At 42.3% G+C, this 22955-nt stretch overlaps 4 protein-coding genes across 7 annotated transcripts in view; 1 reads left to right on the top strand and 3 right to left on the bottom strand.

Annotated features, from left to right (window-relative positions):
- The window catches only part of LOC118511010 (protein sax-3-like), a 50689-nt gene extending 47786 nt beyond the window's left edge, over positions 1–2903 (bottom strand). The window contains 2 exon segments of the mRNA XM_036053531.1: positions 699–1381; positions 2724–2903. Coding sequence (XP_035909424.1) covers positions 699–843 — 145 coding nt within the window. The 5' untranslated portion in view covers positions 844–1381; positions 2724–2903.
- A 5888-nt stretch (positions 2904–8791) lies between these two features.
- LOC118511009 (trypsin-7-like) lies at positions 8792–9745 on the bottom strand. Its single transcript, XM_036053530.1, has 2 exons — positions 9475–9745; positions 8792–9385 (listed from the first exon to the last, which is right to left on the bottom strand). Exons 1-2 carry the CDS (start codon positions 9702–9704, stop codon positions 8827–8829), a joined length of 789 nt encoding a protein of 262 aa, XP_035909423.1. The 5' UTR covers positions 9705–9745; the 3' UTR covers positions 8792–8826.
- Positions 9746–13492: 3747 nt separating this feature from the next.
- LOC118511008 lies at positions 13493–15649 on the top strand. Its single transcript, XM_036053528.1, has 2 exons — positions 13493–14008; positions 14068–15649. The coding sequence occupies exons 1-2, from the start codon at positions 13546–13548 to the stop codon at positions 14199–14201; spliced, it is 597 nt and encodes a 198-aa protein (XP_035909421.1). The 5' UTR covers positions 13493–13545; the 3' UTR covers positions 14202–15649.
- LOC118511007 lies at positions 14294–22547 on the bottom strand. Of its 4 annotated transcripts, none has more exons than XM_036053524.1 (4): positions 22195–22547; positions 15470–15616; positions 15298–15374; positions 14294–15214 (listed from the first exon to the last, which is right to left on the bottom strand). In XM_036053524.1, exons 1-4 carry the CDS (start codon positions 22211–22213, stop codon positions 14825–14827), a joined length of 633 nt encoding a protein of 210 aa, XP_035909417.1. In that variant the 5' UTR covers positions 22214–22547; the 3' UTR covers positions 14294–14824. The 4 variants fall into 4 exon arrangements, with proteins under 4 accessions (XP_035909417.1, XP_035909418.1, XP_035909420.1 ...); XM_036053525.1 differs by lacking the exon at positions 22195–22547 and adding an exon at positions 20794–21147 and having other exon boundaries at positions 14297–15214; XM_036053527.1 differs by lacking the exon at positions 22195–22547 and adding an exon at positions 19863–19880 and having other exon boundaries at positions 14297–15214.
- Positions 22548–22955: the final 408 nt, after the last annotated feature.

The following is a 22955-nucleotide window of genomic DNA, read 5'->3' as shown; positions in this document are numbered from 1 at the left end:
TACTATAGTCATATTGAAATGGATACAGTTTAGGAAAAAATCATGCATCGTCATTTTACTATCGAGAGCGTAAAACAAATTCTGTAGAATGCACTTATTTGTCTTCTATTTTTATTATAACAATCTCCAGAATTCTTGATCAATCATTTACGGCTCCCTTAATGCTTTGTTTGCCTTTTATAGTCAAAACTGCCCAGGAGAGTGGACCATCTCCATACCATGCCATAGGATTTCATACTGGTCCTTCAAGGGTCATGACCTAACCCGGCTACAACATAGACCACTGAACATCGAGTCGTCAAACGTTTTAATCCAAATATAAGTAAGTTTCTCTATTTAATTTTAGATTTAATTCATTACACAGTAGATGCTCTTATTTGGCACTACAAGCGCGAGATTGTAGACGTCGGTAGTTTTCTGATATCGTTGACTCAATTTCACCGGCAGCTTGATAGCCGGCGTACGAAGAACCTCTCCGGCCGGAATTTGCTACCGGCGGGACCTGCATTGTGCAGTCTGCCTCGCCTACCTGCTAGTAGAACAGTTTGAATTTAATTTGTTGAAAATGACACATCGACAAATTCAACAGGAAATTTGATGTTACCAAACACAGTAAAAAATGTAAATTACTCCAAACTGGATTCCATTAAAATATAGGAACTATAGCATTGAGATTTAAACATTCGCTTATAATTTACCTTCAATAGTGTGAAGCATCAGAAGTAACTGCAGTCCAACGATGGTACACTTGCTAATGTTGCGTTTGCCAATGCCGTCGGCAAGTTTCCCATTTCGGCATACCGTCAGCCAACGGTATAATGATCCCGGGCGAGGCTTCCTCATTGTTGTCGAAGCACAGTATCTTCTGGTCGCAGGCAATAGTGCTTCTACGGCTTACGGTAAGCCCGGACACATAATGCAACCTTCCAGGCAGATGAACCGTTCACCCTTACGCCTGGACTCCCAGATTCCAATCTCCCATAGGACATAAATTTTAATTAATACACACTTTTTGTTTGAAAAACGCTTTGTACTGAGGCTAAGGGGCGTAGTATTTGTTGCGTGACTTTGGCCGTACCTCGGCCCTTACCGTAGGCTCAAAGACTCTCACTGTTTCACACTTTTTTCTAACATTGACTCAGCATTGTTGCGTTGTTACACAAATTAGAGGATGATTTTCACTTTTTCTTTTCACTTCCGCAGCCAATCAACCGCGTAAACGATTCCACAGCACAACACTTAAACCTCCACCTTAAACACACACCTGCAAATATACACTTTCATGCACTATTCAACAATTATTAGGCGTTTGATATGAATAGACGAATCGACACTCAATCGGGTCGATGGGTTGATTTTGTTTACGTTGCCTTCACATGGGCTATAACAGAAAGAATATTTATTCTTTTGCACTCAAATAAAACAAACTTCCAGACGCATAACATACAAATAGAGAAGGCTCATATAGAATCGTAATACGCGCACTCCCATACTGTGGAGAAACAATTCTAATGTAATTCCCTGCAACCACTACATTAAGTTATGATTTCCTATTTCCCTTTTCACGCCACATTATACACCCTACACATTTTTTCATCGCACGGTCGATTTATGCATTGGTTCCACCCGTCGGACTGACCCATTTCCGGGGCCAACTTCTACGGCTGAGGAACCTTTTCCGCGTGATTGATATGCGACTGATATGCGCTAGTCATTTTCGTTCACTTCACGTCGACCAGGTACCTGGCGAAAACAAAATCCCGAAATCACTTCAGCAACCTGCTTCAGCCAAAAATCCACTCGTTATCGCACCTTTCCCCCAAATGGGTATTTCGAAAGAAAAACAAACCTTTCAAGCCATCCGCACCAGAAATGGTCCGAAAAGTAGAAAATGTGTGCTTTGGAGCATTAGGACCACCGAACGAAAAGAGAATCACACTCAATTAATCAAATTTCACTTCCTATTACTCCCTCCAACATAAATACTCGCGCACTCCCACACACACACACACACACCCGCAGACACACAGACACTCAAAAACATGCCACCCCTCCCTTTCGAAGCTGCTTGACCAAACAATGCTTAGCCCGGTCGAAATGTTGCCCCGCTTTGAAGAAGGTTTGTTCGTTCTGCTTGTTTCTTCTTGCCCTTTGTGAAGCGCACTGATAAAGAATAACTCCCCTCCCCCCTCACTCTCCCTCCCAACTGCGCGCCCTTCTTCAGGGCCAAACCTTTTGCTAATCACTTTTTGCATTTGCCGTTTGCAAGGCTTCACAATTTCCGCCGGGACGCTTTCACGGCTCATTTTATTCCTCGCTATTCGTTGCTGGATGCTGTTTCGGATGTTTTGTCGTTTCGTGCACGGGGGCTTTAGGTTTTGCTCATTCACGTCCACTTTACTTCTTTTTTTCCGCGAAGAAATTTCCTTCGTTCGTGGTTGTTTTTCCTTCTTCCGGATTGCGAATGAATTACTTCGCCCATTTTCTTACATCACACGCTGCACGGACGTACCGGTTTGCGATTCACTTCATTTCCTTTACTGTAATTTGCACAATCGATTGCAATTATTTAGACCACCACAATGAGCCACATTTTTCAAAACTCCATATTCAAATTCATCGTAATCGAATAATAGTATAATTTTATTTGCCTCTCAAAACCACTTTCGCGGGCGTCACGGAATCACTGCTAAACACTCCTCGGTTTCAGCACCGTACCGTACCGACTTCTTTAGCCGAAAAACACTCCAAATCGCACCACTACAGCCGACGGTTGACGGGTGGTGATCGAATTTAACGTTCCATTTAACTGTCACCGTGAACGCTTCGTACCGGTAACAATCGCGTGACGTGCTGCAAATGGCAGCAGCAACGATGAGCCGTCCCGTGCATTCCAAGCTACTCACCGTACTCGACTGAAATGTGCGAATAGTGTACGTGAAAAGCTGCTACCACTACCCGTCCAGTCGAACACACTTCGGATGCGAAGTATACAGAGAATGGGGGGTTCCCTCGAAAAGGATCCCACTGCCAGGATCCGAACGAGCAAATACAAACGAGCTTCTCTCGGCTCTCGTGCTCTGGGACTGGAGCTTCCCCACACGCACCTACGCCGATTGGGAAGTTTTTGTGGCTGTGTCTGGGCACCTAGCGCTACCTATCCATAGGTATTTCGGATGATTTCCGAATGCTGAAGGATTGTTTTTTGCCAACCTGTCGTCCTCTCCCGGCAGTTGTGGTGTTTTTGTGCACTCTCGCTCTGGCTCTCGCTCTCTCCAGCTGCTGCCGTGGAGCTGAACGTTATCTTTTGGTACTTTCAATTCTCCTTGCTCAGTGACTGCGAATGATAAATACGAGTCGAACCGATTCTGCGCACTGTGCCCGTGACCACCGTCGCGCAAACCAACAGTTGCAAGGATATTTTCGATTTGTGACAGACGATGGCAATTCGGGCAAAAATATCCTTGCTATTGTTCCGTTTAAAACTCCCGGACATTTCGGATAGAGACGGGATAATTGAAACTAGGCTCAATCGGTGTGCGTTGAGGCAATCTTCTCTTCCCCCATAATGCTTTGATGCCCAATACGCCAAGTAAATCAAGCGCCACAGAAACCACGAATATGACCTAAACTATGCTCTTCTATAGTGTGGAAAACCATGTACAAGAACTACATTGCTGACCGGCACACGGTCAAACTTTACCATGCTGGCTCGAAAAAAAACAAACTCTGTAACCGCTTGACTCACGACCCCAATTCCACGACCTGTAAGTAATCGCAAAACTTACGATAGACGAAAGTTACCAAGCCGTGTCATTTGTTGACTCACCACCACGCCGCCCCAGGTGAAGAAAGTGCCATCTCGGATGAAAAAGGATGAAAAAGAGGGATGCGAAAATTGTGTACAGTGATAGGTGAGTACACCAGTGAGGACTGCAGAATACACACGCAGAAGACAGACTCACCTACACAAAAAACACATACATGTGCGCAGTATGCTTCAATCTCTTACAAACTACACACAGGGCAACGATGCTTACGATTGTGAGCAGGATTATACGGGGCAGCACGGTAAAACCCGCCTGTCCTGTCCTGTCAGTCAGACTTCTTGAAAAGCATACATTTTTTATGCTTCCTGGTTCCATAATCCACAACTCGTCGTGAATAATTGATTGCTTGCAGTTTGCTTCATCACATTTTCTAATTTCGATCGCGTGGCCTGCGTACCGACCACCCTACCTAGCTACCGGCTCCCCTACACTAGCTAGCTAGTGGCACTGGTTCGCTCGAGACCTTGTCCTTGGGTTAGCACTATCGGTTCGAATTTTATACGCATAGTTTATAAATCGGAAATCTGAGTGTTTGCGCATCGTTATCATATCGCTCTAATATTTTCCACACCTTTCGGCAAAGACAATTGGAAAAATACTTTGCACAGTGTAAAATATATATAAAACATGAAGCCAACCGGCCGGCACGTTGCTTTCAATAGAATAAACATTTGATAACTCGATCGAAACCCATTCAAAACGGATGATTGTCCTTAGTTAAACCTCTTTAAATAGAAATTCTCACAAAGTGAAAGATCGTTTACCGGTATTGAATTTATAGTTTTGATTTGCATATTCGTTCCAGCTATTCGTTCCCAACCCAGCCTGCCCCAAATCACCGCTCTGGACAGAAATCGTTTCGAGGCTGTTGAAATCAGAATCCTTGTACGTTACCTACCTGCGGGACGGTGTGCGTCTGCGGACTATTCGAACTATTGGATTGCTGGCCGGAATAAGTTTTCTCTGACAATTTGCATAATGGTAAACATTGAGGTGAACCAGCTAAAACACCTAGCAAGTAGCGTCGGAAGTCACGCTTGTGTCACGCTTCGGTTTCGCATCTCACTACCTGCACCCATCTCCATCGATCTGATTTCGAACATTGCGCAGTGGCCATCGGTATCACGCCAAGTGTATGAAACATTTGCTAAACTTTTGCCCTCTTCAAACTGGCCATAAAATAGATGCAGCCCATGAAAGTGGTTCTCACATTCGGAAGCTTCAACCCGGTCCCGGCCGTTGGCTCTCGGGACCGGGCAAAAACGGATCCCTAGGTTCATCCTTGATTTATAGCACTAAACAATATATCCTGCCGACGACGAAGAGAACGGAAGGTTAAAAAGTTCGTTTGTATGAAGTTTAACTTTTTTTTTCGTTCACCCCTCCTTTGAAGAATGGCCTGTACACTTTGAAAAGGGGCTGACTTTAGGGTACTTAATTTTTTTTTCTCAGGCATTATTTTCAAACCAAAACATGTGTGCTCTAAACCCCGTTAAAACCTGCTCTAGAGAACTATGCGGAACAAACACACCAAATGAAATAAATGTAGGAGTTCTATCATTCAGGTGCAAAGAGAACCTGAACTGTAATACCATTATACAAACATATCAAACCTTAAAATTAAATGCCAAAAATATAGATCACCACCACTGCCGTTTGGCTCGTTTTCGCTGACACGCATACCAAGCGATAGTGGTGGTGGTGGTAGCAAAATAGTTTATGACACTACCAATGCATGTTTCCGATCGCTTGACATGACAATACAAGGATCTGACCTGAATGATGTTGTCGAACACGCAACTGGCCCGGTGCGCGACAGAACATGACGGCTCACGTACATTAACACAAACGACCGGAAGGGCCGAGTTTGGTTGCATGATTCGAAAAATCGAACAGACATCACCATGTACCACCCTTGCCCTTTTGTATTCAATCCAATCCAACGCAGCTTCCGGTTTCCGCTGCCCAAAACGGTTCTGTTAGACTCACATTTACACTCGTTGTTGGTATTAGCGTTGAGGGCTTTGCGTTTTCCTGTCATGTAGCGTAACGTGGGTCGAAATTGCAAGTCATTTCGATTGCCAGCTATGAAATTAGCCGTTTGTTGTAAGCTAACTAGGGTTGTTTATTAAGTGTATAATCACATCTAATCAGCGTTTTTTGGTTTTTTTACGGACTTAGTATTTTCGATGCCCTTTCCCTACCTAGCCATGGGGCTGTCCGGCGGCCGAGGTGACAGCGGCGCCGGTGTTCACTCGGCAGGACCGGGTTTCCAATCCCATCAAGATCTCCTTCACGAACACGGGACTAACTTTCTAGCTAAGGGTAAAAACAAGTCACAGAAAGTTAGAAACGGCAGGCCGAGACCTTTCAAGGGGTTAGTGCCAAGGAAGAAGAAGAAGAAGTCCTACCTAGCCTATAATAGGTAAACTCATACTCACACTTACTGTTCGTTGTAGTCAAAAATGTCTTTCGGTAGTTGCACTAAGATAATTATGCATACTAACGATCTTCTTCTTCTTCCTTGGCACTAAAACCTCGAAAGGTCTCGGCCTGTCGTTTTTGGCTTTCTGTGACTTAATTTTACCCGTAGTAAAGTAGTCAGCCCTACGTGCGGATTTGAACTCCGGTCCTGCCATTTGGAGACCGGCGCCGCTGTCGCCTCGGCCACCGGACCGCCCCGTACTAACGTTCAACTCTTGTCAAAATTACGTCTATTTACTCTCATCTAATTTTTAACAATATCTGTTCGGGCGAGGTTGTTTTTTTAAATCAAGTACTAGGCGCCTCCAGGGGCTGTCCGCTGGTAGATGCGATAGAGACACCGGTTTTTAAACGGCAAAATCGGCTCTAAACCCATCCACACTGCCTCTCCGCGCACAAGACTGACTATCCAGCTAAGGGTAAAAAACAATCAAAAGAAAGCCAAAAACGGCAGGCCGAGACCTTTTGAGGTTATAGTGCCATAGAAGACTGGGCGCCTCCACATATCATTATGCATTCTAAATCTAAACTCTTCTTCGTCTTACTCTTGGAAAAAAGACCACTTTGAGCATGCCTACCATTTCTGACTTACTATAATTATTGATGCCCCGTCGAAATTGATAATAAGGAAGACGTAAAAAAATTATTTGTTTGTTTTTTATTAAGTAAATATGTATCTTTATACGATTTTTTTTATTGAAAGTTATTGAAAGATTAAAAAATCTTTTGTCTTTGTTATTGTTTCTTCTGAAAACATATTTTAAATTTTATGAACTTATTTGCAAAGACGATTATTTCCTTAATTTCAGAATATTATGTTGAGGCTTACAATTTCATAAAATTAAGTCTAACTTACAATGATCATCTATTATTTAAAGACTGATAGTATTATGCTCCATAGAAAATCATGTTTGATGAGTCCGAAAAGGGTGTACCTAGGATATTTTTTTAGCTTTAATACAGTATAACTCAGACGATTGAAGTTAGCAATAATAAGCAGCAATGTTTTCTTAGTTCTTAGTAATTTTGTTTGAATAAGTTTTGTTTGTATGTTCCTTAACTTAGGCATTTAGGTGACCCAATCAAAATCTATCATAAAAAAACTAGTCTTGACCTCACCGGCCCTTTACAATGATGGCCCTTTAAATTATAATCTTCTGTTACTTCTTTGCCTACTTAATAACTAAAAACGCAGTGCCAATCTACTCCTTCATAGATAAATTACATAAGGACTTACATTATCCTCTGCTCTATCGAACATGTCATCCGGTGGTCAAACTGACGTCGTATACACCGACTTCAGTACTGCCTTTGACAGTGTTCCTCTCGATCTGCTGATTGCCAAACTCGAAAGACTTGGTATCGGGGGTCGTTTACTGTCCTGGCTGAAGACTTACCTGGTTGCGAGATCGTATAGAGTTAGAGTTTCGTCTTGTCTGTCCGATTCCTTCGTAGGTTCCTCGGGTGTTCCTCAAGGTAGTGTCCTTAGTCCTATTTTATTTCTGTTATTTGTTAATGACTGTGTTTCCATCCTCCCCGCCGAAGGTTTTCTGTTTTACGCAGACGATCTTAAGATCTTCCTTCCTGTGTCCTCGTCTGCTGACTGTTGTCTTCTCCAAACTGTACTTGATTCCTTCTCTGTTTGGTGTCGTAAGAATGGCCTACTCCTGTCCCCCGATAAGTGTTGTGTGATCTCGTTTTCTCGTTCTCGTTCTCGTTTCCCGTTTAGCTACACCCTCTGTGATACAGTAATACGTCGTGTATCCTCTGTAAAAGATCTAGGTGTGTGGCTCGACGAAACGCTGTCCTTCAGTTCCCACGTTGATTATGTAATTAGCAAGGCTAATAAATCACTGGGTCTGATCATTAGGCTATCGTCCGAAATCCGCGATCCCCTCTGCTTGAAGTCCCTGTACTGCTGTTGGGTGCGATCCTCCTTGGAATACGCGGCTGTAGTCTGGTCTCCCCCAGGCTCCACTGCGATGGCAAGACTGGAGAGTGTTCAGCGCAAATTCACTCGTGTGGCTGTTCGTCGCTTCCTTAACGGCTATCATCTTGCTCTCCCTCCCTATCCAGTCCGTTGCCGTCTTCTTGGGCTAGAAACCATTGAGGATAGGCATTTCCATATCCGTGCTAGCTTCATTGCAGGTCTCCTGTTAAATGAACTTGATAAGGGCTTACATTACATAAGTATCGACTTAAACCACATTCTACAAAGGTGAGACATTTATGTAGCTTCAGTTAAAATATGTGAAAATTTCCTCAAAAATGGAAGGCTACAAAGTTATAAAGCAATTTATACGGGGACTGATATAAAATTCCATCTGATATTCCAATACGCAGGAACGACTGACTGTGAAGGAATTAAGTCTAGGGAGCCGAAAATGGGCCTAAACTTTTTTTTATTCATTAAAAACGGCCTGGCCATAAGGCTTGGTACTAAGGATTTAATGCAAAAGAAAAAGACAAACAAAAACTTTGTTGTAGTTACATCAATGATGTGTATAGAGTTTTATTTAATTAATCCTTTTATGACATCCTCAACCCATTTTCTCGCATACAAAACGTTACTGTACACCTCCGGATACCCGACCAAGGCACAGCCTTTACCCCAGGAAACGATTCCGACCTGCACACCGGCACAAACCAATGGGCCACCAGAATCGTACGCGCAGCTACCTTTACCGCCATTAATATAATCACCCGCGCATACCATCGCCGTATCAATCTTCCCTTCGTAAGTGACATTGCACAGTTCTCGTGAAACCAGCGGAATCTCCACGGCACGGAGCTGCTCGAAGCTTTCTTCCTCGTTTAAAGTGCGCCCCCAGCCAGTCACTACACAATCGCGATCGTACAGCAGATCATCCGGATGGGACGCCAGTGCGACCGGTTGGACGAAAGCGGAAAACACTAACGAATCGTTCAACTGGAGCAAAGCAAAGTCCATTATCCAGCTGTACGGCACATGGTCAGGATGCGTGATGGCCAACATGACACCGTACATGCTACCATTCGCATTGTAAAATTCAGATCCAACGCGCACATTCATATAGCGAGGAATAGTATCACTGTAACGAGAAGGTGTAGCGAATCGTTGGATTAACGGTGGCAAACTATGTGTTAATATTGAATCTATTAATTCATGGCGCTCACTCACTCCACACAGTGTCCTGCCGTTAATATCCATCGACTGGTAATTATTGATCCACCGCACACATGAGTATTCAACTCCTGTACCGAAACTTGATATGGGTATGATTCGATAACTGCTACATGGCCTCCAACTATTCGGTTCGACGGAGTTCCGGACTCTTCGATGGAAAGCACTCTGCTTACAATAATGCACAAAACAACAAATAACTTTGCTTCGGTGTGCAATTGCGCCATGTGTAGGCAAACGTGTATAACATTGAAATGAAACGATCTCCGTACACAAAGCTATATTTTAAAGTGGTTTGCAACATACAATGTACTTGAACAGATTAAATAATCGGGTAATGTACTCGACACACGGGTAATAGGACCATTATCTTTGTAAACCAAGCCTAAGGCAAGCTCTTTCGATTAACTATGCAATTGATAACAGCTGTTCAAACTTCAGATTAAAGGATTTTCCCTTTTCTAGGTTCGCTGGCCAAATGCTTTATTATTGTGGTTTTGTTCGGGTCGTTCGGTTCGGTTAAAATATGAAGACAATTCAGAAAAAAGGTCAGCCGATAAACCCGTACATATTGCTTCCGTGTGCCACACAAATGACTATTATAGTAGCTATAGTTTACAAGGGTCACCGCGATTTTCATGGTCCAATTAAACGAAATCAAAGGAATCCATTTTGTCGTTCATCCCAAAACATCGCTCTTACCTGCCACGCACTTAATTCGTCAATCCCGATTGCCTTCCCGGCAACCCGGCAGCAAAGGCTGCAAGAACATTCCACGACAAGCTCCGCAGGGAAACCATTTAACCTCCCGATTTCATGCTTAGCTCTTTGATCCTGCCGGTGGTTTGCCGTGGCCGGACCGTCGGTGGTCGGGGGCTTTAATTTATTTTACACTCCGTCAAGCTAAACTCACAACACAGCTCCCAACCCATACAACGCCGTAAACGACCCGTTCATGGCATATTCATTCCCGTGCTCCCTGTCCAGTAGGGAGCACGATGGGACGATGTGCGGGGAGATGTGCTTACTATATATCACATCACAAAAACGAGGACACGAAGGGTCGGCACCAAGGCACTGCCCGGGACACCAGGCAAACACTGGCGGTGCGAAAGCGGCACGAAGCGCAATGTCACTGGTGATGATGGTTGACGGGACGGGTTTGCAGAGAAGGATTAAAAATAAAGAACCCTTAGTCTTGGCAGCGGCTGGAATCTTTTCAATGTCCTTCGATCGAAACCGATTCGCCGCGCACGAAAGCTAAACATCACCTCGAGCTACCTTTCCTATTGACTAAACATCAAGCGATGCGTTAGGCGGGACGAGCGAACGTTGCGACAAGCGTTTCATGAACTGATGTTAAATAGCTGATAAGTAATACGCATCACGATGTTGTCGCTCCTGATTATTGTGATAGCAACGTGCGCGGTGCTAATGCCTTGAATGAATGAGCAAAAACCCGTGAAGAAGCTACCTAGGAAATATGGTCGCAAAATGCGTACACCGTTTTGAAAGTTCAGCAACAGGACTGGTTGGATTTTTCCTCGCCACGTCACGAAGGGAATAGAGAAGCGGGAAAGTAAATAACCAGAGTATCAATTTATAATAAACGCCCAGTCCTTCTCCTCTACCCTAACGGCTAAGAAGTCATCAGTTAGCCGGTATCTTTGCAACCTGCCAATGCAGGATGTGGATCTTTTTGAACGATTTTTCCAACCACAATAAGTCAACTTTTCCCTCTTTCATCAGCGTTATCGAGGAAAAGAAAACGGTTTTTTAAACTCAGTTTGTTTTATAAAAATGTTTGTCAAACTGAACAACAATTAAAGCATTACTTTAATTTATCAAAATTACCATTACTTTAAAGCAGAAAATATTTTTAAAGAAATTCAATCCACTAAAATATCAAATAATTATATGCAGCAATATTGCATAAAATATCCCAGCATGCCAGGGATAAGGCGAAATAGCAGGGGGGAAATACCCTGTTTTTTCTTTTTTGTTATATTAATTTTGTTAATTTTGGTTATTTATGGGAAGTTTGCGGAAGTACAATAGAGGAGTCACTAAAATGAAGAACTCTACGAACTATATGATGATCTCAGCATAGTGCAGCGAATTAGAATCGCCAAGCTCCGGTGAGCTGGTCATGTAATGAGAATGACACCTGACGACCTGGCCTGTAAAGTCTTTTTAGGCCGTCCAGGGGGACGGAGTAAGCGTGGTCTCCCAAACTGAGATGGAGTGATGGCGTTGATGCGTCTACCAGCACGACCGGGATAATCGATTGGCAGACCTCCCGTGCTGGACCGTGAGAGGTATCGAGGATTGTTGCAGCATGCCAAGACCGCGAGTTTGTAAGTAAATAAGTATTATTCTTCTTCTTTCTTGGCCTAACGACCTCTTAGGTCATGCCTGCCGGAAATATTTTGACCTTTTTTTATAATTTCAGTATGATGGCTTGACGCCGTATTGTCAAAAAATATATTGTCTTACTAGCAGACCTATTGGTTTTATGTAGACACGTATTCAATAAATGGTATGTAGGGAACAGACCTGCTAAGATTCGAAGCACGGTTCTGCTGAGTGAAATACCGGCGCCACTTCCAACCACGTTGGTCGGTGGGAAGTGGCGCTGGTATTTCACTCTCACTATCTCGTTGCTGGACTCTTTATTATATATAATAATTTTAAAATAAAATTTGGACTCTATACACTTTGAGAATCAAGATGTCTTATAAACCCTAGGTACCTAGCGGTATATTTTTCTTTTTTTATTCATCAAGGACGGTCTGGTCGTATTGCTACCTAGCGTTATAAATATGCTTCAAAAGGTGAGGGGCATTCATAGAGACACACAAAAAAAACTTTTAAAATATTTTCATTACCATTACCTGTACCATCGACGAACATACAGCTGATTGCTTAAAACAATTATGTATAAGTGTATTTAGGACCTTGGAGGCCTAAGGCGGAATGGAAGTTAAGGCTGTGGCGTACTGTATCATTTCCCCGCCGTCCGCATAAACATATCCAAACATACAATTTCCCAGAATCAGCACATCCGATATTTAGATCCCGGCAAACACGATGTACATTCATACACATTCACACGTACACATCTACATACGCAGCCTCTACTACAACACAATCAATGGTTCAAGGAAATCCGTAGCGAGCGTGCAAGAGATATATATACTAATTTTAAAATGTTTTTGAGAATAAATTGAAAATCCTGCTCTACTGCAAGTGTGTCCCTATCGAACACAAAAAAAGATAATTACAAGAGATAGCTTAAAGACAGAGTGTGGTAGAAGCGCCGATACCCGGATAGCCAAATTAGCTTTCAGCCAATTTCAGCACACTGAAGATCTCTGATCTAATTATCTAAACTATTGATCTAAACTATCTGATCATAGCAGATAGCAATGTTTTAATAACAGAATCCTGTAAACAAACAACTTGAAGGGCCATCTTTCACCCCTAAATGGGCTTAACGTTCCATGGAGTACCGCATGCTTCTTAATAAGCCGTATAGTTCGTTCGAAGACTGGACATGGATTATAAATAAGCCTCATAGTTCCAAGTGCAAGTAAAAAAGCTTCATAGTTCCATCAAGTTCCACGCTCTTTTTAACTTGGCTCATAGTTCGACGTTGGTACGTTTTTTCTTTAAGCATCCGTCAAGCAGCACGATAGTTCGATTTCTTAATTTTTAGCTATTTGAGTATTCAAGAAGCATGAATGGGTAAAATCAATTTACAGAGAGACAAAGATGGCAGCAAGACCTATCGAGCTTTTAAAACGATGAAGATGAAGAGTAAGAAGAAGAAACATATAAGGTTTTACTTTTCTTACATTTTTTTTATTTATACTCAAAAAATAGATGTTTGTAAAGTTATGTACAGAACTGTTTTAGAAAAAAAATGCCCTTTTCAAAACAATCCTCGCTCACTGTGCACGAATGCGTTGACAGACGTTACACACCGTTACTGCACAGTTTGACAATTCGTTGTTTGCGTTTCCAACTGTCATCGTGCACATTTCGTTTGTTTTGTTTCTGCTGGAAATGTCTGCAACACCAGACCGGCAAAGTGTACCTTTATCGAGGGTGAAATCGCCACGAACACCAACTTCTCCCGGAAATGTAGCATCCCTTAGAATAGAAGAAACTGTTTCTAGCATTGTGGAGTACCATCGCAAATGGGTACAAGCGATAGAAAAGGGCACGTTGTATTGCAATGCGATTAAACGAATCAGAAAAGATGACCAACAACAACCATCATCGTTAGAGGATCCTTATCCGGAAAATGTTCAACTGTACTGCAAAAATCTAATGGTAATGGTTTCGATTATGGAAGATATAGCAGCAAACGCTTCTACGATGGTGCAGCAAGTAAAATCTCTCAAGGAGTTCTTTTCGGATTGTGACACCATTGGATGCACATGGAACTATCGACAAGTTTTGAAGGGCATTGAAAAAATCTTAGCGTCTTACAAAAGAGAGATTATTTTCCGCAAATATATTGCAGGTAAGTGTAGGATGAATGTGTGCTTACCAACCATACTCAAACCTTTCGTTTGTTTGCAGAAAATGTTGGACACTCATATACGCTAGACCAACTGTTTCTACTCGTTACCAGCTGGAATCATTGTTCGGATATTGATCGAGATAGAGAACTACTTATCACAATGATGAAATTTGAATTTCAGTTACCGTCGTGAGAAGAAATAGTGTCACTATCGCTGATTGTAAGTTATGTTCTATAATACCCAGTACATACTGATACGTCGCTGAAGCGAAAAAACAATGGGAGTTATCATATCGGCTATCTTTATTTGCTTATAGTACTATTATCACAAAAATAAGACCATATTTAGGGCAGCATTATTCCATGATAACATCCACGTTCAGTTGCCCACAATCGTTTGGTTTATTTTCATGCGCTCGTATTGAGTGCGATCGGTAATGTAAGTGAGGTTCCGTAACTAACATTCCTAGGGCTTCGCATAAATCCTGTCTAAACGCTAGATTCGCGAGTACCGAAAAAATAGGAATTCTTAACTGCACTTGAAGATATAGTCTCCTTGCGAACATCATCTGCATCGAATATGGCATCGCTAATACTGTACAGCTTCATTTGAGGGTTGCAGATGTCAACGTCCTTTTAATTCCTCTGTTTCATGCGTACTGGATGCGGTAGCTTACAATTTAAGAATACGAACACAGCCATAATTGTTGTGTCTGGGTAAGCCTTTTCCGATTTGCGAATGCGGGAAAGCACTTGCTAGACATTGTAGACAGTTCGTCGTTGCTTTGAAGGAGAAAGTAAAGAATTTTCATTGAATTAGTTCGTTCGATGAGACGTTTGCTCATCGGCTGTACTGCTGGCAGGTTGCGCTAAGTAAGGAGGAGGTTTCTCGGAACACACTTTTTCATCGATAAAGGCCATAGAACTATCTACTATTTGGCTAACACTACTGCTGGAAACATCTACAACACTGGTACCGTTGTTCAGTGTTTGGGATGAACTAGGATGTGCTGTAGGAAGATAATTGGTATTCGAATTACTGCTGCTGGTTATATTCGATCCTTTTGATAATCGTAACAGAGCGGCCGGATCTAGCTTTATTGCATCATCGTAGCTCGGTGGAGCTGCTGCCACTGTATCGTAATCTGGTGGTTTTTCACGTCGTCGTTCTTCAGTTGTACTTATCACATGTACAGGATCGTCACCCTGCAAAAAAGGCAAATGAATTAGAGTTAGTTGCTATCATGCATTCATGTGGTGTTTAAACGTAGGCAGTGCAACGAACATACCTCATCACCATTTGCACCAGAACGACCAGGTGTGTGTAGCCAACAACACATTGCAGTACATATTAGGCAGGCACCTGCTACAAGGTATTAATGTAAGAAGGACAGAATGAAAAGAAAACGAAAGTATGATTAGCTAGGACGTAGCTAAACGTAGTTGATGCAGCCAACTTACCTAAGATACAAGCAACTCCGGCGTATCGTACTGGTTCGGAATAATTTTCTGCTAATCCTAACCAATTCACTAATGCGCCAACACAGAGCAACATCATTCCATAGCGATATGGTCGCTGGGTACGACGTGTTTCCTCCAAGGACATTACTGTAAATAAAGGGAGAGAAGATTATAAATTAATGACAATATTATTCCCTTCATATTTAGTTTACTATTGAGAAGAATAATCTTTGTAAATGTTCGGCTTTAAATTTAGCGTAGTGCAAATAACGTCGTTTGTGCCGTTTTTTTACATTTATGTTGTTCCCCTTTGTATTAAAATTGAACCACTCTAATGACTCAATTCAGAATTGCTTGAATTAATCTTCTATTGATTGTAATGATAATAGTATTTTAGTATTTTACATAATATGGGCTTCAAATCGTAGCACGCATGTCAAAACTTTTGTAACTACTTTGGAGCTCAACCTCTTGTACGTTGTATCACTTTAGTCAGTTGATTCATACAGAAAGACGTCGTCGCAGGACCACCCGTTACCACTAATCACCGTACCGGTATTAACTTTTATACGTCTAAATATGATATCAGTCAAATGTCACACTCGATAGTGTTCTATAGCTGAGCTTAGTTGGGCAGCATCGGTGGGGGCACACTTTTATTTTTATCGATTGTAACAGGTCACTAAATAGTCACAATGGCCAAGATAAAGAAGTGTTTTTTTTTAAACTTATTATCACATTTGGTAGATATTCCATTTTGACTTTGAAGTACTGTAAAAGATTTCTATGTGTGGTGCACCAGTATTTTTAAAAAGTTGAAAACAATGTAAAGATTTGTATTGCGTGTTAAGTGTTAAATCGGTTTCATGATTCAACGTCATTTCCAACTCCAGACACCGACTGGTGAATGGAAGGCAAGCTAGTGGTAGTAACAGTGGCGTGCTTCCATCCCACAGCTTACGACCAGTCGTTGTAACTGTATCGAGTAATCAGCCCGTTCCCAGTAACAAGGCGCCGCAAGCTATAAACGCTCCCAACTGGTTTGTACCAATGTGTCACGTACGTAAATTGATAACTTGTTTTGTGAAAGAGCCCGTCCGCCTAACTGCATCAAGCCCAGTTTTTTACATCAACAAAACGGTTCTGTTCATTATCCGGGGCGGATCGTAGAGAAATAGATCATGAGGATGTGTGGCTAGCCACGTTCGAGAACAAGCACCGCCCGCAAGGATCCCTCACGCAAAGGGAGGCACGACCTTGTTTGTTGAAGTTCAATATCATTAGCTCAGACGGGGTACGGGGTACACGTGGTCAGCTGGTATGCCGTCATCGGTAGCTGACTACGCAGATGAGTGAATAAAATCGGGCGCCAATTTCAACCTCCGGCTCACTAATCTCAACGCACCGTCCTTGTTTAATCGGTGTTTCTAAAACCAAGATTGAAACTTTTGTCACGCGGAAACCAATAAGGGTAGGGGCCTAGTTGAAAACCAGCACCAAAAACCTGAGCCAACGATCAAGATGACCTTGAGCACGCGGCTAGACGTGGGGAGCGCCGTTTTTTTTTCGCTTTTTTTTTGTTTTTGTTGGTCGCTTCAAACAAGAGTCAAAGCCATCGTCTAATGATTTCGGTGAGTCTTCTGCGTTTAGACTTACGGGCCTGACTGGGACAGGTATATACTAGAACTTAGGCTACGTATATTATACCTACAGGTTTTACGTGTTTATTTTGATGCCTAAAATTTCCTACTTGGTGAAGGCATGCGTTTTCGATTGTCCCTTTCCGTTTTGCGAAAGAACCACTCGTAGCGTAGCCAATCTGCTGCGTTACGATTAAGTAACAGGAAGCACCGTCATTGGGACAAGTGTCAAATATGAAAGCACTCGAAGGGATCGCGACCAATCTATTAAAGCAATCAATTGAACGGAGAACGTCGCTGCATGTCATTTTACGATGCACTATTTTGTGATTGCATCGACAGGGCAGCACTGTTCCGAGATTGGAATTCAAAGATGCAGGTGGTTTTGGTTGTAATGAAGTAGCTCAATGCTTATCGCTATGGATTCACCCAACGCAACAGCTTTCAACGGTGTCGGGCACGGTTCTCTGATCATGACTAATTGAAAAAATAAGTCTCATTGTGTACCCCAAAAATTGGATGCACTCAAAACATCACTGCTGTTGTGCGAAAAATGGAGAAAAATAATGTATTCTCCAAATAGACTCTCACCGCCACACAACCCTCGTAAAACGACTGACAATTGGAGCAAAGTTGGAATTTACTTTGCCAACATTTCTGGATCGTTGAATGCGCGAAAGGAGGAAGCTTTTGGTCATGCATTATTCACCGATTAAAACTCTTCCGAATCCGTTATGTTTTGTTGTACCGAATCTGTGGAGCAAAAACTGTCCGTGGTAATTCCAAGAATGGGAGATACTGTGATTTGCTCCGGGTTTATGCTACCTTTGTGTTCTGGTTCACGATTTCATTTATCTGCGAGGGTTATGGAACGGAATGTAAAAGATCGTTCATTTGTACCGGTAAACTCCACACTTTCTTTGGAGCCATTTTTTTGTTGTAACAATGGTCTTAACAATTTGTAACCCCTCCCATTCCCGGTTGGTGGTTTCTTGCCATAAAAGAGCTTTAAATAACTGTTATTTCTTGCGTTTTGACTTTCGTGCCCCAAAACAGTAAACTATCGAGACGAGCTATGTATTAGGCTGTATTAAAAGCACAAAACACCGAAACGAAGCGTTGCGCAGCTTTAGTGTAGTAAATACGCTTGATCAAGGTTTTAAAGAACAAACAAACGTTGTATGTACTGTATACGAGAGCAGTACGAGTGTTTGCTCCAAATGAGCCAAAACTTTAGGTAAAACAGAACTTGGCTGAACATAAAATGGGTGTTATTTGAATGAGTGTTGGCACGAGGCATGATCACGGCCTAAAAATAGAAATGCTCTTCTATCTCACATTATGTGAACTCAAACGCGATCACTATTTGGCAATTTTTGTTTGCTTGTTTCACACACATACACACACTCACACACATCTGCACGTGTTCACTTACTTTGATAAAAACTTGTTGACTCGCCGACGATAGAAATTTAAATAGTTTTGTTTAGAAACGGTTCGATTGCACTTGAAAACAACGGTGTATGAGATAAGTTTCACTAGATTAGCAAACTATTGCCTCTCGAGTGTTATATTCGATGACTAATGCCACAGCACTCTAGTACGAAAAGTGTAACCCAGCACCTTCGTATGCTAACTATTCAGCAACAGCAGCAGTACGTGCACGAACGATCGGTTGGTGCGGTTCTCCAAACGACACATAACACAGCAGACGTGTCCGCGATCACTGCTGGACTGGTATACGTGAATCTCGCGGCCGTGCCGTACGCACTCCACTAGTCAGCAAAGAAACTGAAGAAGTTTTGTTGCGTTTCGATCGTACCGGTAAAACGTCTACGCGCGGAACCGCCTGTATTCAATGTATAGGTGGCCGGGTGCTGATTGTGTCTGAGAGCATGAACTTGAAACGCCGCTGAGTATAATGTAGAAAAACAAATACGAACACGCTTTGTTTACCGACCACTACTAGCTGCAGCGCGCTCCACACCACTGTACGACCGCCGCTCAGCGCGTCCGACGATCCGACGATCTGACAAACCGGTCCGCCGTTTCGTGGTCATCGTCATGGTAACGGTCATTAGCAAGAGTGTGATGTTTGCTAGTGAGCTGGTAGTAGAATGCTCCGTGGTTGTGTTAGTGACGTTACAAGATACATGACATTTTCTTGAGGGTAGTACCGGATTTTGGGTCTCCGAGATCCATAGTTCGATACTACCAACTTGATGAAATGTCGTTTGAAACCGATTTTTCTACCCTCGCGACAGGTATTGAACATTATACGGCTTCAAGATCACCGAAGGGTTAATAGATTCGCTCTCGAAAGTAATTAGTATGTTCGGCTGGAGGTGAACACAATTTAGTGTACGGTACACATATTGTTTGGCCGATGCGCACCCACACCACTTCCACCGATCTTGACTGGCTGGCACATGTGGTCCGTCACAGCTGACCGTGAACTTTAGCGGAACCGGTACCACCTCAGAACCGGAACATTACATGTGCGGCGCTTGTCACCTAGCCTAACACTATTCCGCTACAGCAGTATGGTCGCCGTTCAGCACCGTTTCGTTTTTGAATTGTGGAGCTGCTGTTTAACATGTTTCAAAATAACCACAATGAAAATAACGCCATAACAAACGGATAAGGACAACTGGTCCAATGATGAAGCTATATAGTACAAACAATCATAGTCAATGTAAGATTGTTGGGGTAGGTAGTTGATATTATTATTCGTAAAGACAAAATGTATATACCAGATTGGCTGTTATCAATCTTTGCTTCTCAACGCAAATCGGCGCTTGATGAACGACATGCGGCAGGTCTAGCACACCGTCTGAACTCCTATCGGTCTACTATACTTCACAATCAACTCGACAGTGACCTCCACCATCGGGAACGTATGGGATGTCTCAGTCTGATGAAAAACCGGTTCAATAAGCTCGACTTGGATGGATGCATTTCGTAGACGATCGTTTGTTGTTATTTGGTTGTGACACACACGCTAGCCACAAAACAAAGCCATTGGTCAATCAGCTCACCGTGCGCCAGCCATCTGCAGCCAGCTGCAATACTTGGTGTGCATTCCGCACTTTCGTTGATACTATGGCATTCAACTTGCCATTCACTGCAGACTCACGCGGTGTGCTACAGTGTGGTTCATCCCATTTTAAAATCGTTTAGTACACACGGTCTTCGGTAGCCGAGAACCGTGTGCGCCACAGTTAGAGCATAACAACCACAAACAGAATGCTCTTCTTTCGTCTGCTTGTGCAAATAGAGCCAGGCTGTAAATACGGCATCCTACTTTTCGCGACTGTTCGTTAATGTGGCTGTTTATTTCGCAGCTTAAATTTGCATAGAACTGGCTGACATTGTGACAGGTCAACAATATAGCTAAAATATTACATTGCCAGCACAGCTTAACATTCCGTTGAATATTCAACGCTATACACGATGATTGCTTATCGAGTACATGTTCTAAAACGCATTTTCACATGTTTACATCTGCCCACTGTTCATCACAAAGGAACACCAGACGAACTGTTACGATCTTCTCCTAGCTGCTCTGACACCTGTACTGCGTATTATCGGAATTTAGTGACACGATTTAGTGCTACGCTTTAGTGACACGATTTCTCTATTCTACTAAATTGACATCTTCGTTTTAACTTGTATTCCACTCACTCATATTATCCATAATATGTAATGCCCGTTTTTTGGTTGTGCGTGAATGAAGTATACACAAATACGCGTTACTCTTCGCGATACTGATTAAATTACTGGTCTGTTCGAATGGAAGAGAAAAACAACACTAGTGTCTCGGCACAGATGAAGAAATAGGTTGTAGTCGGTATAATATCATTCGCACGCTCCGCACAGCAAGCACCACAGCCGAGGGCTTAACGCGAGAGAGCGAATTCTCCGACTCTGCAAAGGCGGTGAATGTGTGAGAAGATGTGATCTACGCGATCCTCTGTTTGGTGTAAAACAGGTTGAAAGAAGGTCCCAGTGTGCTCAGTTTCATGCCTATTGCTCTTTGGTTCTCTGTTGTTTCTGATTGTACACGTAGCGCGTGCCATAGATTGGTGAGCTCCTCTAGCAAGCAGCTCCCAACTCTGAACATAAAATCGAACGAATTTATATTAAAATTAAACAAGACACTTGCATACGATATGTTTCTAGAGGGGTATAAGACCATTGGTTAGAGAAAAATATATTTTGTACAGCTTTATAAGATTAATTCGATTTTAAAACGTTTTACAGATTTGTTTAATAGGTGCTCATTTTCATATTAGGTTATGTGTTAAGATATGTCTACTTTTCTTTCTAAATGTGCCGTTTAAAAACGAATCACAGCCAATGATAACAGTCTCTTAACAAAACCCCGAACAAACGTAACCATCAAATTTCAGGCCATTTTTCTGCCCAATTCAGTTAAGACGCATTTCATACGTGGACTTCTTTCCACGATGTCCAGCAGAACGATATGGCTTAGTCCAAAAGGAAGAGTTCAAGCAGTTTTAAACACACAACTGCGCTACACCGTAATGCTATCACGAGGTACGATTTCGTAAAGCTTGTCGCGATATTTTCCGTCTTTTCCAGTACGATAAAATTACGATCGCACTCGCTCTACATTGCAACATTTCATCACTAAGTCAATATTGAATAAATCACCGCCGGTATCTTTGTCAAATATTCTACACTTGCCCGTGTCTGAGAGATGCAAGTAACTCTCGGTTGTTCAAATATCTGCAGAATGATAACGGGGTATCGTGCTGTTGTACATTTTTATTGTCTTTCACAGTACGTTATACAGTTTAAAGCAGTTCTGCCTTGTTTTATCTTGTTCCGAATGTGCCCGGTTCCCGGTACCTCACACTACGAACACTCATTGTACAATATGCTTATGAACGCTTATTGAAAGAGTATGCTAACAACACTTCTGGGTCATCACTCTGGATACACAAGAATGATGATCTGTCTCGAGATTAAAAAATCAAAAGTTTTATAACGAAAATGACAATAACCTGCTGCAAGTTGCCAATATTCGCGATCATTTTATCCACATCAATCAACACTTACCTCTTACTCGGAGCTCCATTATTTAACCAATGGATGTGCATATACTTTTAATCTGGCCACAAATATTGCTTTGCACTAGCGAAATTATGAGACGGAGCAACGGAAACAACACCGCTTTTGTACAACACCGGACGTATGCTTGTAATGCTTGTGTCTTATTTTACACGATACACAATATTCACGATCACTCAAGACACTTTCTTTCGAACACCGACCGAACCACAATACGCTCAACCCAGCATCTAATACAGAGTACGAGTTTCTTTAATTACATTCGTTCGCTCAACCTAGCCCTTGGCTTCGCTGGCGACGACTATCTAAAGAAAGTGCACTATCGCATCGAAGGGTCTGTAGAGCTGGCGCATTCCAATTCCTGCAAGAGCGTATTTTCATCAGAGCGTTCGTCTTTGAGAATATATGTGAGCGCATCGAAAAATTTATCGCGGGCTCAGATTTCCTTTGTGCTTGTGGCGTTCATTTTTATTACTGCTTTGTCACTTCTGTGGGATGAATTTTGCACAGATATTTAAAATTGCAATCCAGAGTCTAACAGCCATTGTTATTGTTTACGACCAACGTTTTCATCGCCGCAGGTCTATATCTACACAGTCTGAGATAGCAATTGAGAGAAGCGTTTTAAGAAATTGATTTTTAAGATTTTTGTCGAAGTGTCTATTTGAGATTCTTATTCTTAAACGCTTACAGGCTAACGCTTCTTATCTTAAACGCTGAATAATAAAAGACCAATAAGCTGGGTAAAA

The sequence above is a fragment of the Anopheles stephensi genome, chromosome 3 (assembly GCF_013141755.1).
Source record: "Anopheles stephensi strain Indian chromosome 3, UCI_ANSTEP_V1.0, whole genome shotgun sequence".
Lineage (NCBI taxonomy): Eukaryota > Metazoa > Arthropoda > Insecta > Diptera > Culicidae > Anopheles > Anopheles stephensi.
Note: the sequence above shows the minus strand (reverse complement) of the source record. Positions and strands in the feature narration are given on the sequence as shown.

What these genes read in the sequence shown, in the direction of transcription:
- LOC118511008 (XM_036053528.1), top strand. Translation starts at nt 13,546, where the DNA reads ATGTCTGCAACACCAGACCGGCAAAGTGTACCTTTATCGAGGGTGAAA. An exon ending in TTTCCGCAAATATATTGCAG is followed by an intron (nt 14,009 to 14,067) that starts GTAAGTGTAGGA and finishes GTTTGTTTGCAG; the next exon opens with AAAATGTTGGACACTCATAT.
- LOC118511007 (XM_036053524.1), bottom strand. An exon ending in CGGAGTTGCTTGTATCTTAG is followed by an intron (nt 15,375 to 15,469) that starts GTAAGTTGGCTG and finishes AATACCTTGTAG; the next exon opens with CAGGTGCCTGCCTAATATGT. An exon ending in CTGGTGCAAATGGTGATGAG is followed by an intron (nt 15,215 to 15,297) that starts GTATGTTCGTTG and finishes CCTTTTTTGCAG; the next exon opens with GGTGACGATCCTGTACATGT.
- LOC118511009 (XM_036053530.1), bottom strand. Translation starts at nt 9,704, where the DNA reads ATGGCGCAATTGCACACCGAAGCAAAGTTATTTGTTGTTTTGTGCATT. An exon ending in ACGGCAGGACACTGTGTGGA is followed by an intron (nt 9,386 to 9,474) that starts GTGAGTGAGCGC and finishes TTCTCGTTACAG; the next exon opens with TGATACTATTCCTCGCTATA.